This window comes from Tursiops truncatus, chromosome X, assembly GCF_011762595.2.
Source record: "Tursiops truncatus isolate mTurTru1 chromosome X, mTurTru1.mat.Y, whole genome shotgun sequence".
NCBI lineage: Eukaryota > Metazoa > Chordata > Mammalia > Artiodactyla > Delphinidae > Tursiops > Tursiops truncatus.
Window position 1 is genome coordinate 75,152,692 of NC_047055.1, and position 17,740 is coordinate 75,170,431.

At 41.1% G+C, this 17,740-nt stretch overlaps 1 protein-coding gene across 3 annotated transcripts in view; it reads left to right on the top strand.

The window, feature by feature from the left end:
* AR (androgen receptor) overlaps positions 1 to 17,740 on the top strand; it is a 162,506-nt gene that overhangs the window by 87,409 nt on the left and 57,357 nt on the right. For 2 of the 3 annotated variants that reach the window (XM_004316787.4, XM_033849384.1), the window contains exon 2: positions 2,350 to 2,501. The exons of the other annotated variant lie outside the window; for it this stretch is intronic. In XM_004316787.4, coding sequence (XP_004316835.2) covers positions 2,350 to 2,501 — 152 coding nt within the window. The remainder of the gene's footprint in view (positions 1 to 2,349; positions 2,502 to 17,740) is intronic. 3 annotated transcript variants of the gene reach the window in all.

The window sequence follows — 17,740 nt, forward strand, 5'->3', positions numbered from 1 at the left end:
CTGTCTTTCTTCTCTACTAAATAGCAAGTTGCTTAGAGGCAAGGATAATATCTTGATCATCACTATATCCCCAGCACTTATCCCTGTACCTGGTCCATAGGGCCAGGTGCTAGGAGTTGAGTTGAATCAACTTATCTAATCTAGACCTTCAGTCTCATAATATGGTTAGCCATTGGTAACAAATCCACACTTTGTAGTCAGACTTACCTCAGATGGTAACCTGGCATTTCCACTTACTATAGGAGTGATCTTGAACAAGTTTACTTAATATTCCTGAGCATCAGCTTCCTCTCCTACAATATAGGGATGACACAGAACTACCTGGCAGGGTTGTTATAAAGATTAAATGAGATGATATATATGAAATAGCTTGGCACATAAAGTGCCTTAATACATGTCCTTTAGATTTTAACTGTATTAGTTACAGAAGTCATAAAATGTAAGAAGAAGATTAAGACACTTTAAAACAAACAAAGAAACAATAGCAAAAAGCCTCTGCGTCTTCTCTTTGTTTCATGAATGAGGATGGGGGCACAATTTTTACCCAAGGAAATGACATTTTTAGCCAAAAGAATGACATTCTTAGCTTTTCTCCCATTTGTTTATGGAAAGTGAGCTCTTTTCCTGTGGAACCTGTGGCCCTCCTAGTCTTGGTCTGGTGGACAGACTCCTGCTGGCTTTCCAGTTAAGGTAGGAAAGGGAAGGATTATGGGGAGAAGAGATAGGCCGCCATAATCAGCTGCTGGGTTTGCATATGAGCAGAACTTTCTGAGTGCTTTCTGTTGTACTTGGGATGTGAATAAAAGCTAATATTTGTGTCTTAGAGATAAAGTGCTTGTCAAGTGTAGCCTGAGTGAAAGCCTTCTTTGCTCTTGCCCTGCCAGGGCTGTTCACTGAGCATTGAGAGGAGGATAACCTTTCATTCTCTTTTGGGATTCTGATGACTGTGCTGAGTATAACCAAAGAGTCATGGGTAGAAAGTGAAGGTGAGTACTGAGAAGACAATAGGATAATGGAAATTGTGTTAGATTTGGAGTTAGAGAGTCCTGGGCTTAGGTCAAATAGTTTTGAGCTTTTCTTCTCTGAGTCTGACTTTCTTCATCTGATATAATAATGAGAAAAAAATGTCTCACAGAATTGTTTTGAGGAGTTGAAATCACCCAACACAGTGAACAGGCTTATTTTCCTTCCTTTCTTTGCTTAGTAAGAAAGAAGTATTCATAAAAATGGTGGCTGCATTCCTGTGGATGAGAGAATATGCAGTTGTCACCTATCTGTGGCAGATTTACCCAAGAAGTTAATTACGTTTTGTTTAATGTTTAGACATAGGACATAGAAGAGGAAAAAATTGACCTTTGGGTAGTACGAACCATGTTCCATTTGTTTAAACTTGAATTAATTACCATGGGAGACTAAGAGCTACCTTTCCATTAAGGTTTTAGGATTGGCTTTCTGGCCCTCTCCTTCAGTCCACTTGGAAGGACACAGACACAGATCCTCTTGGAGATAGGCAGTTAAACTAGGTGACCTGTGAAGCTCCATCCTAGCCCAAGGAACCTGAGTATTCTAATGGCTAAGTGTTGAGATGGTTGCCTGAAAGGTTTCCAGCATCATTGTGCATCATTTCACAATAAAATCTGGCATAGGGATTCTGCTACTTTATGTTACAGAATGTGGGTGGGGGATTTACATGTGATTTAGATAGACTCCTAAAGAAAGTGAGGGAATGGAAAAAAGACCAAAGAAGACTGGTATGATAATACTAATCATGATCCCTCACTTCTGTATTCATTTCAAGCGCTTTTTATACTTTTGTTTAATTCATACCTCCACTCACACAAGTAGCTCGGTAAGATGGGTGATAATTATTCCTACTTACAGATGAGAGTGAGGCTCAGAGAACTAGAGCAAAGCACATCAAAGTGCTTTGATGCTTAGTCTGGTTTTTCCATAGGTCTCCCTTTGGATAAGGTAAGGTCTTAGGGCTGAGTACATACCCTTTAGTTACTCTGAAATTGTTTCCTGACCACCAACTTAAGTTAAAGACCTTAACCTCAGGTTTCTGCCTTCATCCTTCCCTCATGTAGACATAGCCCATGAGATTTGCTGATTCCAGAGAACTTCTCACATCCTTTCACAGGATTCAAAAGGGCTCTGTCCACATGACAGGAAACCCTACATACATAATCCCTAGGAGAAGTCCAAGGAAAATTCAGCTTCGCCCTGACTCAGTTAAGCAATAAATAATATTTTACATGTGCACTTTACTGCTGAAGACTTCAGACTTCTACCCTCCTGTTTCTGTCAAGTACTGACATGTGTTGCATTGTTCCTCTTGGGTCTTTTCAGTTTGGAGACTACCAAGGACCATGTTCTGCCCATCGACTATTACTTTCCACCCCAGAAGACCTGCCTAATTTGTGGGGATGAAGCTTCTGGCTGTCACTATGGAGCTCTCACTTGTGGAAGCTGCAAAGTCTTCTTTAAAAGAGCCGCTGAAGGTAAAGGGTCTTGGACACTAACTTCTGTTTCCCTTTCTGCTTTATCTTCTAAAAAGAGACACCAGTCTATCAGGACCCAGGATTTTATCATCTCTGAGACAAGGTAACTGGCAGGGCTGGTTCAAAGAACCTAAGAGCCTTAAAAAAAAAAAGTCAGTATTCATACTTGCTGGTCCCCTGGCTTTGGCAGCCTTGGTAGTATAGGCAATGTAGGCAATGAAGGTGGTCCCAGCTGGTGCTTGGAGCTTGGTGGGTCCTAGGAATGAAAGAAAAATTAATGATTTGAAAAGATTTAATTTCCTCCTTGCTTGTGTTCCATTCTCCTGCCTAGTGAGGGAAAAAATTGTCCTTATTAGAGAGGTTAGAAGTGGAGAAACCCCAACCGAATCCCCAGCCTGTTCTCTGTGGTGAATACGAAACTGTTCCTTCGTGAAGGCTTTCTGGCCTCGGCCCCAGAAAGGAAGTGTTCTCACTGTTCAGCAGACCATCAGTCTATGCACCTGCTCCCTCCTGCTGCTGCATCCTTGGGGACTCTTTGCATTAATAGCTCCTAGGTAGATAAGGACCCAAAGTGATGAAACATTTTTATTCTCTCCAGAGAGTTGTCCTCAGTCCCTGTCCATTGGTCCAGAACCATAAGCTAAGTTGCATCTTATATTTGGCTAAGTGGGCTCAAACCCTGGCTCCTTAATATTATTTAACTTAAAACAATTAATGTCTGCTTAGCCCCCAGAGGTGCTCAGGCTGCATCTTACAGGAGGAACTCACACTTCCATACCTCCTATATATACTAGTGCCTCCTTCCTTCCCAATATCCCTGGGCTTAAGCCTCCTACCCATCCACTTCATTCCACATCCTGTACTAAGGGCTTTCTTCTCAAAGGGACACTGATGAACAGTTTCTAGACAGAGATACTCTGCTCTGGGAGCAGACCCAGTTGCTAAACACCACTATTTACTTCTGCCTCCATTTTCCACAAAGGAAGTACATCCTGCCAAGACCTTTTTCTTCCTTCTCACTGGCCTAGAAGTTTTGAGTTCCAATTCAGAATCAAAACAGACAGCTTTTCCTTATATAAAGGCTACAATCCCTGAGGACAGTCTTGAAAGTGGCAGGTATATAGGCCACACCTTTCAGCAGGAATATGATGACACCCACCAGAGGACAGCAGAAGCACCATAGAGTTCTTGGCATCTAGAGAAAAGGTAGAAAGTGTGTGCCCTTTAACTGGCCTCCCTATTGATAGCCAATTGGAATGATGATTACCTTTTCACCATTTTAGCCAGATGGCAGGAATACCTATAAAATGGAAAGCTATTTTGTTTTCTTCCAGTCCCCCAGGCAACAAGGAGACAGCTAGCATTTAGTATTAATGAAAATATGCTGCATGTTCCACCCATAGCCTTGAGTGGCGCATTACTACTGCTTACACTGGACAGTATGAAGTCCAGGGCACCAGTGCCTAGGCGTAGGCAGTTTGGAAAGAGACAGAGAGCAGTGTCTTCCTTTCTTAAGAGTACTCACAAAAGAATGGCTGTCAGAAAAGGAAATGAGGAGTAGCTCCAAACACTTCAGATCACCCCACCTTCTCCAGTGAGAACCTGTCTCTTCCCCATACCCTGTCATCAGGTAGGCCCTATCTATAGAGCAGAGAATGAACCATAGCACCCATCTAGAGCTAATGTGTCAGTAAGCCCAGGCACCACAGTAATAGCAGCCATATTATATGGGAAAAGAGTTCAAGAAAGCAAGCAAAAAGCAAATTCAATAGTCAGATAGATTAGATTGTATTTGATGCTGCCTTTGGGTTTTACAAATCTGGGTCGTGATATTGTTGCTTTTCGAAAACAGTGGGAATGATCAACCATATTGTGAAAGGGAAGATTTTTCTGTCATAACTATTCCACATGGGAGCTTTCTGAGGAAGTTAGGGCTGAAGGAGGGAGGCAGGCAGAAGGGCAGCTGGCAGGGCTGCCTGGGAGGAGCTCTGCTATTATGTGGATCTTGGACTATTTGAGAACAAGGAAGCTGGGGGGAGGGGTAATCACTCATATTACTGAGCACTTGGAAATCCAGCAAGGTCTCAAAATTCTTCAGTCCCTAGAATCACTTGTTAGGGAAACTTGGTGATATTTTATTTGAGAAAATGAGACTCTATGAACTCATAGAGCCAAATGCTCTTAACTGCTTGAAATATTAAAATCTCCAGTGGATTCATTGCAAAACTATGGAGCCCATTGGTTCCTTTGGAATGTGAACCACAGGTTCCAGTCCTGAGCCCTTTGAGGGACAGGAGAATGTGGTTTAAGAAAAAACATGAAACAAAGCAAAAAACAATTATTGGTGTGTTCTTTCACCTCCCATCTGTAAAGCTTGGTAGCTGGAGTTTACTGCCATTATTATCTCTATTTGAAGGCAAGGGGCTGTCTTATTACCTGCAGAGAACATTTATTGATTTTTTTTTTTTATAATGCGTCTTTATTGCCCAAATGGCCTTTCTGAAGGTGATTGTGAATCTTCCTTGTTGAAACTTGGAATTCCACCTGTCTTGGAGGGAGTGGGAGCACAAATCTTTTCTTCCTCATTTGTCTGTCGTTGTCAGTAAGCTCAGATGGAGTATTCAGAGTGTTGATTACCACTTTATTCATGGTTTCGGAAATCTCTGGACTGGGCACAGGTACAAGACTTAAAAGCCTGGCATGTCAGACAGAAATCCATTTCTAGCTTTGGTAGTTCATAAACCATGAAGCTTTAATGCTGTCATTGGTGCAAGGCTCAGCACAGAGTCGATTGTAATCTAGCCAGGTTTTCCTGTTGAGGAGGAAGAAGAGAAGAGAGCCCCACATTTTCTCGTTGTCAGTAATGCTGGGAGTTCGGGGTGATGGTGAGGCTAGTCAGGGAAGGATCTGAATATTTTGAGATTAAAAAATAATGGTAGTAGGTCAAGGGGGTAAAAACCACTAAAATCTGCTTGATGGAAACTTAGTGAAATAATGTGTTTGTGTATGTGTGTGTGTGTAAGCGCATTTGAGTGGATGGTCTGTGGGTTTGAAACAGGCATGTAGAGAATCAGTTAGTGGTGGGTGGGTGAGATGAGTGGGGAGGTAAAAGGGGAAGGCATGTTAGATGCTATCAAAAAGACCAGGAAGTCAAAGGAAGGTGATATCCATGAGCAGGGTAGGGGCTCAGAGGGGGTTTAGTTGTGTGACACTGGATAAGAATTTTTCCCCCTTTGGACCTCAGTTTTCCCTGTCTGTAAAATAAGGGAGTTAAACTAGATACTTTTAAAATGCCTTTTCAGCTTAGACTTTTTGTGACAATTCTGCAAGTTCCAAACATCATCATTGTTATTTCAGCAAACACACATGCATTTATACCTGTATGCATGTTTGGTGTTGCCTTCCTAGAAGATGGTGAATCCTAGCTCCCATTCTCTTAAAAAAATCAATCTTCAGAGGGGAATAGAGCCAGCTGAGAGAGTGCACTGTGGATGGGCTGGGTTAAAAGTCAGGACTGAGATTCCCTCTTCTCCCGGCATTATGACCATGGCTGGATAACTTCCTTTCTTTTCCACTTTCTCATCTGGAAAATCAGGATATGAATCCTCATCTCTACCTCATCATGTTTCAAAGAGGGTTAATTAATTCATCATGTGCATTATGTGCTCAAGAATTTACTATTTTTCAGACATTTTCTAGTAAAACATTGGAGATTGTACATCCATTTGTTTTGTACACATGAAGCACTGTTTGGTACACATCATAAAATTGAAACTGTAGTTTACATTCTGAACTCAAAGAATTACACCATCCTCACTGATGTTTACAATATGTCCCAATTTAGTATCCTTGGCAAATTTTATATAAGTATGGCTTTGATTCTTTCTCTAGCCCCAGGTTTTTGTGAGGAAAGAAATGTAAGTGAACCCTCATTGAACTCTTTCTGTCCTTTAAATCTACTCTTTCCCACCTCAACTCATGTGGAATTGAATGTTACTTCTTGTTTGGAGTCTTGCAGAGAGTTTTTGGTGCATATCAGTGTCCCCTTCACTCCCTGACTTTCAGAGGAACATTTCCCAGGGGCAAGTTAACTCTGCTAGGAGGATCTACTTGCAACTTCAACAGAGCCTTAATCAGGTATCTTTGGCCAAGAAGTTGACTGATCCTCATTGCATGAGTCCTAGAGATTTTTTCACAAAGCTCCTATTATCTTTTCTCTGTCTCTGGTTTTCTTAAATATCATAGCCAGACTTTAGATTAGGGGCCAGCAAACTTTTTTCTATAAAGGGCCAGATAGTAAATATTTTAGACTTTGTGGCCTATATGGTCTCTGACTGTACTATTCAACTCTGCCTTTGTAGCATGAAAGCAAACCTAGACAAAACTAATGGGTATGACTGTACTACAGTAAAACTTTATGGGCACTGAAATTTATATTTCATTTAATTTTCACATGCTTTTAAATACTATTTTTTTATTTTTTCCAACCATTTAAAATGTAAAAATCATTCTCAGTTCTTGAGCCACACAAAGACAAGCAGCACATTGGATTTGGCTTGTGAATTGTAGTTTGTTGACTCTTGCTCCTGTGCTTACAAATCTGCATAGTAAATTTTGCTCTTTCTGGTCTCCTGGTATCTTAGCAACTCTCTAGATTATCTAATTTTAAACATTCTTCTGAGTTGGCCAGTCAAAGTTTGTTCCCCTTGCTTGCCTAGAATACCTGGTCTGGTGGCATCTAGGTCTTGAGCATTTTTCACTAAACAGGAGAAAAATAAACAAATCTAGGAATGCTACAAGGGGATACTTTTTTTCTGATGATCTTGTAGATCACTCACCCTTGCAATACCCAGAGGAGAAGTTGAAAATATTCTACACATTTTCTTTTTAGACTTTTGTACCATAACCATATGGATAACTATAAAATATATATGAATGAGTTTTGATGGACACCACATATACCCCAGATGGTATAGAGGAAGGGCTTTGGGGACTCTCTGGTACTAAGCGTTATGGAAAAACTCTGTCTCATAGAAAGTAAGGCCCAGGTGGCCAGCTGAGTTATGAATCTACCATATATTTCCCCATGATTCTTTGTCTTTACACATTTGCTGGCTTAATTCTGGTCCTCCTCATCACAAGACTAGACCACAGGCTTGCAGAATAAGTAATTTAGCTCTGTAACTCATTCCAGTTGATGCCCACCCAAGTCTCTTATTAGAGCCCAATTTGGGAGCCATGTCAAGAATTTGCCATTGCTCGTCTATAGTGCCCTGTGACTGCTTATTTATAGCATGTGCATCTTATGAAACAATGATTAACATGAAATTTCTGTGTCACTTGTAAGATCTTCTGAGTCCATTGTCTCACTCCACCTTGCCTTATTATTCCCCAGTGTGTTATATTTTTAAAGCCCATCCATATACTGCAGCCAGAAGCTTTTTTAATCCCTCACAGAATCTCTTGATAATTGTGAAACTCTGGGTGGTAGATTTTAGCAGTTGGTTGCTCTTGCAAGGGTGTTAGACCCACTTTTTCTTCAGAGGTAGGAGTTATTTCTTACTTCTCTGATCTCTAGTCTAGTCCCATGGCAAGAAACACACCGTCCCTCATAATAACTGAATTCTGGGAGAAGCTGTTATTTCAAAAAACAATCTCTTCAGTTATAATAGTCATGTGTGCATACTTCTGGAACCTATTTTTCAGGTGTTCACGCTCCTTCTCTTCATGGCTAGGTAACTGCCCTCAGCATTCCAAGGAGGCAGGTAATCTTTTTACCTGTCAGAAGAGAGCACAGAAAAGGAAACTTCCTCCTATCCAAAAAAGGAAACTGGGACTTGGAGGTGAATGATTCTTTATAAAGGGAGCAAAGGGATTAGAATTCTCAGTCCATTTGCTTCCAGCCCATGTTGTGACTCCTGATACATCCCACTGAAATCACCACAGCTTCTGGCTAGACTCGTGCCAATATTTTACTGAGTACTTCATAAGAACAGGCCTGGTGGTAATCTCCTCATGCATTCAGTCAGTATACATTTGCTGGGTCCTTACTACACATGAGATACTAGGCTCACATACTCAAGATACAGAGCCTACCTGAAGGAACTTAGTGATCATAGCCCTGGACACTTTTAAATTTCTTCAGTGGATGAAGAGCTATCATATCCGATTTCCATTGAACTTCCCAACCACCTAGAACAGAGGAAGATGTCATCCTCCTTATTTTCCATGTAAACAAACTGAGGTTTTCTCAGTTAATCAACAGGTAGTAAGTGGACTATCTGGATGTAAACCCAGGCCTTCTGGGTCCAATGCTAGCAGTCACTCTCTTACAGCACAACTACCCCTCAAATATATAAACATACTAACCTAAAGCAGAAAGAAAGTGCAATGCCTAGGCAAACAAGAAAGACAACAGTGAAGAGGAACAATAGAGTCAGAAATTAAAGAATTTACGAAAGACTTAAGTACTGTGGGGAGAAACCAAGGAGCCAATGAGTAGCACCAATATCACAGGGAGCTTTCTTCCTAAAAAAGCTCCAAATACTTAAAACAGCTCCAAATACTTAAAACTCTTCATTAGGTAGGGCCAGGGACATGTGAGTAATAGTCCTTCTGCCAACTTCTATTCTTCAGAGGGAAAGTTCTGATTCTGATGAAACCAGGCTTGGTAGCTCTTAATTCACTCTCATCACACAACCACAGAACAGGAAGCATGATTTAACACCTATGCACATGAGAATTTTACTCCTCACTACCAAGCTAAGGGAAGAACTCAGAGACAGGTTGTACGGATACAAATGGTAGAATCATGGTTCCTTGACTCTTTGCTTTGAGCCTTCTCAGATAAGTGTGCCACAGAATGTTTTCCATGGGGCCAGGAGCAAGAGAACTCCATTCCCCTCCTCTTTGATGTCATAAACCAGAAAATATTGTCTTTCAGGACAGAGCTAAAAATTGAGGCAAAATCTTCTTCTCTTTTATCAGGGTTTTATCTATTTATTTATTTTTTTTTTGCGGTATGTGGGCCTCTCACTGTTGTGGCCTCTCCCGTTGTGGAGCACAGGCTCCGGACGCGCAGGCTCAACGGCCATGGCTCACGGGCACAGCCGCTCCGCGGCATGTGGGATCTTCCCGGACCGGGGCACGAACCCATGTCCCCTGCATCGGCAGGGGGACTCTCAACCACTGTGCCACCAGGGAAGCCCTTATCAGGGTTTTAAATTTTTAATTGTCCTTCTTCTCCTGGTTCACCTCATAGTGTAGACGGACCATGATTTCACTCTGGTACTTGGATATGGAACCTGGAGACTGTGGGCCTCTTACAGGTCCCTAAGTTAGATAACCACATTTCTATAGTCCCATGTTCACAAGTTCTTTCACTTTCTGGGCAGTTGACTCAGCCATGAGTTATGTAATGAAAAGACTTAAAAGATTTGCAGTACTTGGAATCACAGGATCTTTAAATGCTAACCTGTTAAAATTTGAAGGAAGAGAACTCAGAAATCTAAAAATTTGACCAAGCCATTTTATAGATGAGGAAACTGAGGTCCAGAGAGAGGAAGTGACTTTTCCAGGTTCATAGAACATATAAAAGGCAGAAATGAGGGTCTCCCAGCCATTTCTTGTTTCTTGTCTGAGGGGTTCTCCAGCCTCACAGCTGATCAGCAGAGCCTCAGAGATTGTTGCCTTGGAATCTCCAAGAATTATGTAAGGCAGCATAATAAACCTTTATCTTGACTGCAGGGATATCTAAAATTGCTATTTGATGACTGGCACTTTCCCCAGATAACATCCATTTATTCAACAAACAGTCAATGCTTACTTATTGTGTACACTAGACCTATACCAGGCACTGGGATAAGAGATAACAACAAAAACTAGTCATTGAACACTCAGTATGTATTAGTTGCTTTGTAGACATTTTCTCATTCCATCCTCACAATAACCCTATGATGTAGATATTATCATTAGCCCTATTTGCAAATGAGGGAACTGAGGCACAGAAGAGTTAAAGTGACTTGCCCAAAGTCATATAACTTGTTAGTGGCTGTGGAGTGAATATGACACAGAGTTTCCAACATAATAGAGTAAGATAAGTGCTGTACTAGAAGTAAGTACACAATCCACTGAGCAGACAGAATAAGAAAATGAGTTATTTTACCTGGAATGTTTAAGAAATCTTCACAGAGGAGTTAAGGGTTGATTTAGGTCTGAAGGGATGCGTAATAGTTTGCCAAGTACAAAAGGTAGGAAGTGAACTTCAGGAAGACAGGACTTCAGGAACAGACTGGCCAAAGACAAGGCTGCGTGAAAGTTGGATGCTTGTTTTAGGAACATTTTGGAGTCCAGAAGTGGTTGAGAGGAACCTCATCAGATGCAGCAGGTCCCTTGACCAGCCTTCAGTTAGCCTTTTATGCCTTCACCCCCCACCCCGATGCTGAGCTGTACATCACTGTCCTACTCTACTCTCTGGACTTTTTGGAAGCACACTGCTATCTAGGTAGTGGAATAAGATGCAGTGCAAGAGCACCAAATGGAGCTCTGGTTCTGCCATTGACTTACTATGTGGCCTTAGGCATGTCTCATTCCTTCTTTTCACTTCAAATCTCCATCTAAATAATAAAAGTGTTGAACTAAATGATCTTGAATATTTTAGCAATAAATCTACAAAAACCTAAATCTTTAACAATAAATCTCTAAAATGTTATAGATATTCCAGATGTTTCTATTGGCCAGTGGTTCACTTTATATGCATCAGCCTTGGAAAATAGACAACCCAATCCTTAACTCCAAGACTTAATAGATATGCAGCTTTGAGCAAGTCACTTAACTTCTTTGTGCCTCTGTGAAGATAGCAATAGATCACAAGGTTATTGTAAGAACTAAATGATATGTAACACAGCTCCAGTGCCCAATAAGTTTTGGTTCCTTCTACTGGAGTGAAGCCTTGTTTATTGGCACACATACACTTATGGTGTCCCCTGGGTAGCAGAAAGGAGAGATGGCAAATAGTATTTATCGTAGTTCTCTGGTAAAGAAGGCTTTGGGTTGGGTTTGGTGTAAGGTCCTCAAACAACCACTTATCTTCAGTGTTACTTAATTGGTGATCCGAAGGGCCAATAGCATTTGTATAAGAACATAGCAAAGGTCAATCTCTTCCTCTTTCCTCTTGGCCTCTCAGGGCACTATGAGTAACATTCCCCAGAAAGCCCAGCAAGCATGTGTTCATCGCCTCTCTTGAGTTTTGGGCTTTGGACTCGAAAGTGTCAGAGCTCTCTGTGTATCTTTGCCTGCAACAAGATTTGTCTGACCTCCCTGGTAAATTCAGATCCATAGCCACAGGCCAGGAGAAAAGCTAAGAGAGGTCATAAATTATCTTCCACATTCTTCAGCGATTGGTTTCCCTCATCCAGCCAGTGGCGTGTCTTAAAAGTATGTTGGGGCCAGATTCAATAGAAACCTGAACCAGCACCTGTGTAAATAAAATTTTAAGGCTTCTTTTCCTGAAGCCGGATGGATATTTTTTAAAACCAAGCTGGACTTTATTTTATCTAGAGTGCTGTCTCCTATGCTCTTAGTGCTTTGGACCCCTTGGAGGAATGTAGTCTGGTTGTAGTGTTATTGTTTTGTTTATTATTTGTGAGGGAGGGGCATTTATTTCAAAACTCGGATAATGCCTTGGTATGGCCTGTGACTTCACTGTGTATAAAATGAAACTGGTGATGTACCGTCATTCATTCTGCCTCCCACAGATTGGCTTTATATCCCTACATCCACGCCTGCTCTTCAATTCTGATCCTTTTAAAAACCAGCCAACCAGGTTCCTTAAAAAACTAAAAATAGAACTACCATACGACCTAGCAATCCCACTACTGGGCATATACCCTGAGAAAACCATAATTCAAAAAGAGTCATGTACCACAATGTTCATTGCAGCTCTATTTACAATAGCCAGGACATGGAAGCAACCTAAGTGTCCATCGACAGATGAATAGATAAAGAAGATATGGCACATATATACAATGGAATATTACTCAGCCATAAAAAGAAATGAAATTGAGTTATTTATAGTGAGGTGGATAGACCTAGAGTCTGTCATACAGAGTGGAGCAAGTCTGAAGGAGAAAAACAAATACCGTATGCTAACACATATATATGGAATCTAAAAAAAAAAAAAGGTTCTGAAGAACCTAGGGGCAGGACAGGAATAAAGATGCAGATGTAGAGAATGGACTTGAGGACACAGGGAGGGAGAAGGGTAAGCTGGGACAAAGTGAGAGAGTGGCATGCACTTATGTATACTACCAAATGTAAAATAGATAGCTAGTGGGAAGCAGCTGCATAGCACAGGGAGATCAGCTCGGCGCTTTGTGACCAACTAGAGGGGTGGGATAGGGAGGATGGGAGGGAGACGCAAGAGGGAGGGGATATGGGGATATATGTATATGTATAGCTGATTCACTATGTTATAAAGCAGAAACTAACACACCATTGTAAAGCAATTATACTCCAATAAAGATGTTTAAAAAATAAATAAAATTAATTAATTAATTAATTAATTAAAATAAAGGAAATAAAAAAAACCAAAACAGTCAACCCAAACCAGCATGTAACATACTACTTATCTCTAAGTCCTAACTTAATGACCCTCAGATCTTGTCCAAAACCCTAAATGGGGAAAGGAGGTTAGCATCTTGCCTAAGGCCCCCTGGGCCCAGCAGTAAGTGGATATCCAGTCCTTGAGGTCCCTTAGCTCTGCTCAGCTTCAGAATAGAGACAGGATCCTTCATATGTGTTGCTTATGATTAAAGGCCTCCTACTTCCCACTGTCCTACCGCACCTCTTCTGCCACCCCACCTCTATAGCTTCCATGGCTCCCCAGAAACTCCTCTGTAACCCATGTCACTTGGAAAGAGATTTTCTTGTCTCTTTTGCAATTTCATGAAGACTAGCTAGCAAGTTTAAGTCCAGATTATGCTTCCATGGGGGCAGAGATAGATGTAGAAAACAATAGAAAGGGGTTTGGAGATGTGGAATGATTTGTCACCTATGTAGTGAGCCCTACAAAAATATTGAAATGTTCTCTACTCAGAAGCCCTATTGATATAGGGGTAAAAGACTTGATTTGAGTCCAACATTTGTTGACTCTGTGATCTTGGGAAAATGACATGTCCTCCGTGAGCCTTAGTTTTCTCACTTTTAAAATTGGGATAATGATGACCACCAGAGAAATTCTAAGGATTACGTGAGATAAAGCAACTAGAAGTTTTCTTACATAGTGCCAGACTTTCAAAAAAACTGAACCAAACACTTTCGACAATGCCTCTTAATGTGTAAATGAGAAATCAGCTCCACGTCAAATTTCAGCATGTTTCCAGGGGTCCCATGATTTCACTGTAGAAATGCAAGTATGAATTAAATAACTCACCTGTTGCTATTTACATGGATAGTTTGGTAGTAATTATTTTTAGACATGTGACATATTTCAGACATAATTCAGACTGTAATAGTTTTGCAGCTTTGCAGATGTATTCATTCCCAATTACCAAAGACCTAAAAGGAATTAGCTAGAGCTATGAGGGGTAGTACAAAGGTAGACAACACAGGGCTCCCTGGGACCTGTCCCTTGGTTAGAGGGAACTCTGGATTATAGGGATTTGTATTCATATAGTCTAGTGTCAGGGAAGAAGAGCTGGAGGTGAGTAGCTTCCACTCATTCATTTTTTTAAACACGCATGTATTGTATGAGGCCCTATGTGGACCCAGAGATGAGTATGAGATGGCCCTGTCCTCAGGGAGCTTCTAGTCTGGTGGACGTGCCCTCCAAGGTCAGCTACAGTTTTACACTACACAGGGTATTTAAGCGCAGCAGAAGCAGTGTGATGAGACAAGGGAGAGAAAAATCTACAGGCATAGCTTCCCATACCCAAGGACAACACTGACCAAGGCTGGCACAGTTTGAGGGAACTGTTCGCATGAGCAGGTCTGGAAGCCTTATCAACAACAGAAAATAATGATGATGATAGTTATAGCAGCTAATATTTACTGAACATTTTCTGTGTTAGACGCTACACTAAGTTCTTACTTAATCTTCACAACAACGTAATGAGATAGTAGATACCCTTACTACCCTTATTTTACAAATGGGGAAACTGAGGCTCAAGGACTAAGGGAACAGGAAGGGAACTAATTCATCTGAGTTCAACAAACATACTGCATCTTATATGCCAGGCCTGTGCTAAGTGCTAGGGAGAGAGAGATGAGTAAAACATACTCTCAGTCCAGAGGGAGCAAACCAATAAGTGCACAGTGAGGCTAATATATTCCAGGCCTTCTGCTTGATGCTGCGAACTCAGTGATGAATGATACACAGTCCTTCTTGCAAAGCTCTCAAAGTTTATTGGGGGATATCAATGTGGAAACAAAAATTATATACTGCTGTGAGAAGTGTCATAAGAGAGATAAGTGCAAAATGGGACAGAGATTGTGCAGCAAATGATTGGTTTAAATCAAAGCCCAAAAGAAGCAATGTTACTAAGAATAATAGAGAAACTGATTGATTTAAATCAAACCCCCAAAATAAAAACCAGTGTTATCTAATTTTATTCAGGCTTGGTCAGTTATTTTCCATTTTTCATTCTATCCCTAAAATGGATGATCAGTATTATTTCCCATGGAAGGATGATGAAATACTATCAAACTATACTATTAAACTATCCCTTTATCCCATCTCATGCCCACACTTTCCCTTTCCTCACCTTTACTCAGGTTACATCCCTCTACCTCAAATGCTTTTTAAGTCCCACCTTCCTTCAAGGCCTCACTCAAGTGCCTGCTCCTCCATGAAGCTTCCACCCCATGAGGATATGGGGAAGGGGAAGGGTAAGCTGTGACAAAGTGAGAGAGTGGCATGGACATATATACACTACCAAACATAAAATAGCTAGTGGGAAGCAGCCGCATAGCACAGGGAGATCAGCTCGGTGCTTTGTGACCACCTAGAGGGGTGGGATAGGGAGGGTGGGAGGGAGGGAGACACAAGAGGGCAAAGATATGGGAACATATGTATATGTATAACTGATTCACTTTGTTATAAAGCAGAAACTAACACACCATTGTAAAGCAATTATACTCCAATAAAGATGTTAAAATTAAAAAAAAGCAAAAAAAAAAAGGCATTCTACCCTCTCCCGTACTCCCACAGCACTTCATGGGTGCTTCTCTTGTGGTTCTTACCACTCCTTGCTTTATCTTTAGGTGATGTACTTACACATCTTTTTTCCTCTACTAGACTGAGCTCCTTAGTGGAAGATTCACTTTGCTGAAACCATGATTTTATTTTAAATTCATTGGAATTCTCTTCTGGATTGTATTGTTGCCTAGTGGGCCTTACCCTTCAATCTTAAGCATGTGAAATTGCATAACCTATCTGGAGATTAACACGTTCTACTCCTAGCTTTTAATAAAGGCTACTACATTAATATAACAATGACTAAAATGTGTCTTCATTTCTTTTAGGTCTTGCCCTCAGTCATACATAATTTATAGTCTTATTATCTCCCCTCAGGCCTCTGTTGTTGGATGTTTAGATTGTTTACACGTACTTAGGTTGCATTCATGTACATTACTTTTACTCTTTTTCTTTTAAAAATTTCCTTAGGATCCATTTCCACCAGTGGAAATACTGGATCAAAAGCAGAGGTTGGGGATGCGAGCATGTGATGTGCAGATCTTTAGGAATGGTAGATGCATTCGAGGAATTGGAGGGAGACAGATGACTGAATAGACAGACAAAATAAAGTGTTATGATTTAAGAATTTATGAAAAGCGTCTCTGTTTGAAAGTATCTTGCCACACATGATCTGTCACAGGGTCTGAAACTCGCCATATGTAGGACTGTTTTGGAAGACTGCTTCCTAGGACACATTCAGCCATCATCAAGAAATGCTGTTGGGACATAGGTTGTCAGTATGTTTCTTGGCAGGATTCTGGAGGATAGGAACACCAGCCTCATAAATTTTGAAAGGGATAAGGGATTCAGGACAAGTTCTGAACATAAGGTGCTTATCTAGAATAGGAAACTTTATAGATAGAGCATCAAAGTGGCAAGCTCTCAGGAGCCAGGGGTCAAATTAAGGCATTGAGTATTCGGTAGGATGAAAGGACAGAAGGGGAAGAGGGAAGCAGAGGAGGAGTTGTGGTGAGAGATGAACAGGTTTCACCTACTTAACAGGACTTGGAATTTGGGGTTTGTGTTGGGTTTGTGATATCACTTTATACTAGGGAGAGATGACTGAGTTTTGGGCAACCAATAGGTGATTTTAGATAGAATTGTACGGGTCAAGGCCTAAGGGGATGCCCAAGTCCAGACCAGCTTCTGTGGACATCAGAAAACCATGAGGCATTTGGATATCAGAAACCTATCAGGGGCAGAAGAACTCAGGGCAGCATGGCAGACTCAGCACATACAAGTAAGTGCACACCAGTTATCTCACAGGATTAAGATTACTGATGCAGGATAGAGGCCAGCTGCCACTGCCCTCTGTGATGGACAGATCTTTAGGGGTGGTAGGCACATTTGAGGAATTGGAAGGAAGTTTTTACCTATTGGTTGAATTCACTGACATGGTTTGGGGGTTGTAGCTTTCAGATACTCAGGTTTTCTTGTTCAGGTGGAGACTGCAAGATCTACTGCAGAACTGCATATTCTATGTGGGAAAAAAAAAACAGGTCTCCTGAGTTAGAACAGAACATAGAACCCTGCAGGGTTAAGGATAGAGGTGCTCTGTAAGAAGTCAGACAGCATTTTCCAGTTCTGTCCGCCAGAATTTCTTGTCCCCCTTGGGACTCAATTTCTCTTACTCTGGTTCCTAGTGTTCTTCCACTCTTCGCCTTGAGTGTAAATATAGAGCACATTCCTTGGGTTCCCAGAAAACAATAGGGATGACCTCTCGTTCACCAAAGTGCACATTAGTAAATACTAAGGGAGAACAAATGGGAAATCCAGTATGGAAAATAAAAGTAGGATTCTATTCCTTGGTATCCCAGATTAAACAATAAAGAACGCTAAATTCTTTATTGTTTAATCTGGGATACCAAGGAATTCTTAAACAACAAGAATTAGATGCCTTCCTGTGGCTCTTTTTTAGTCATGTCAAAGTGGCCCAGTCTTCACTTGGTAACCCTTCTTCCTTGTTTGTTAACCCTTCTTCCTTTTTTGTTAACCCATCCACTAT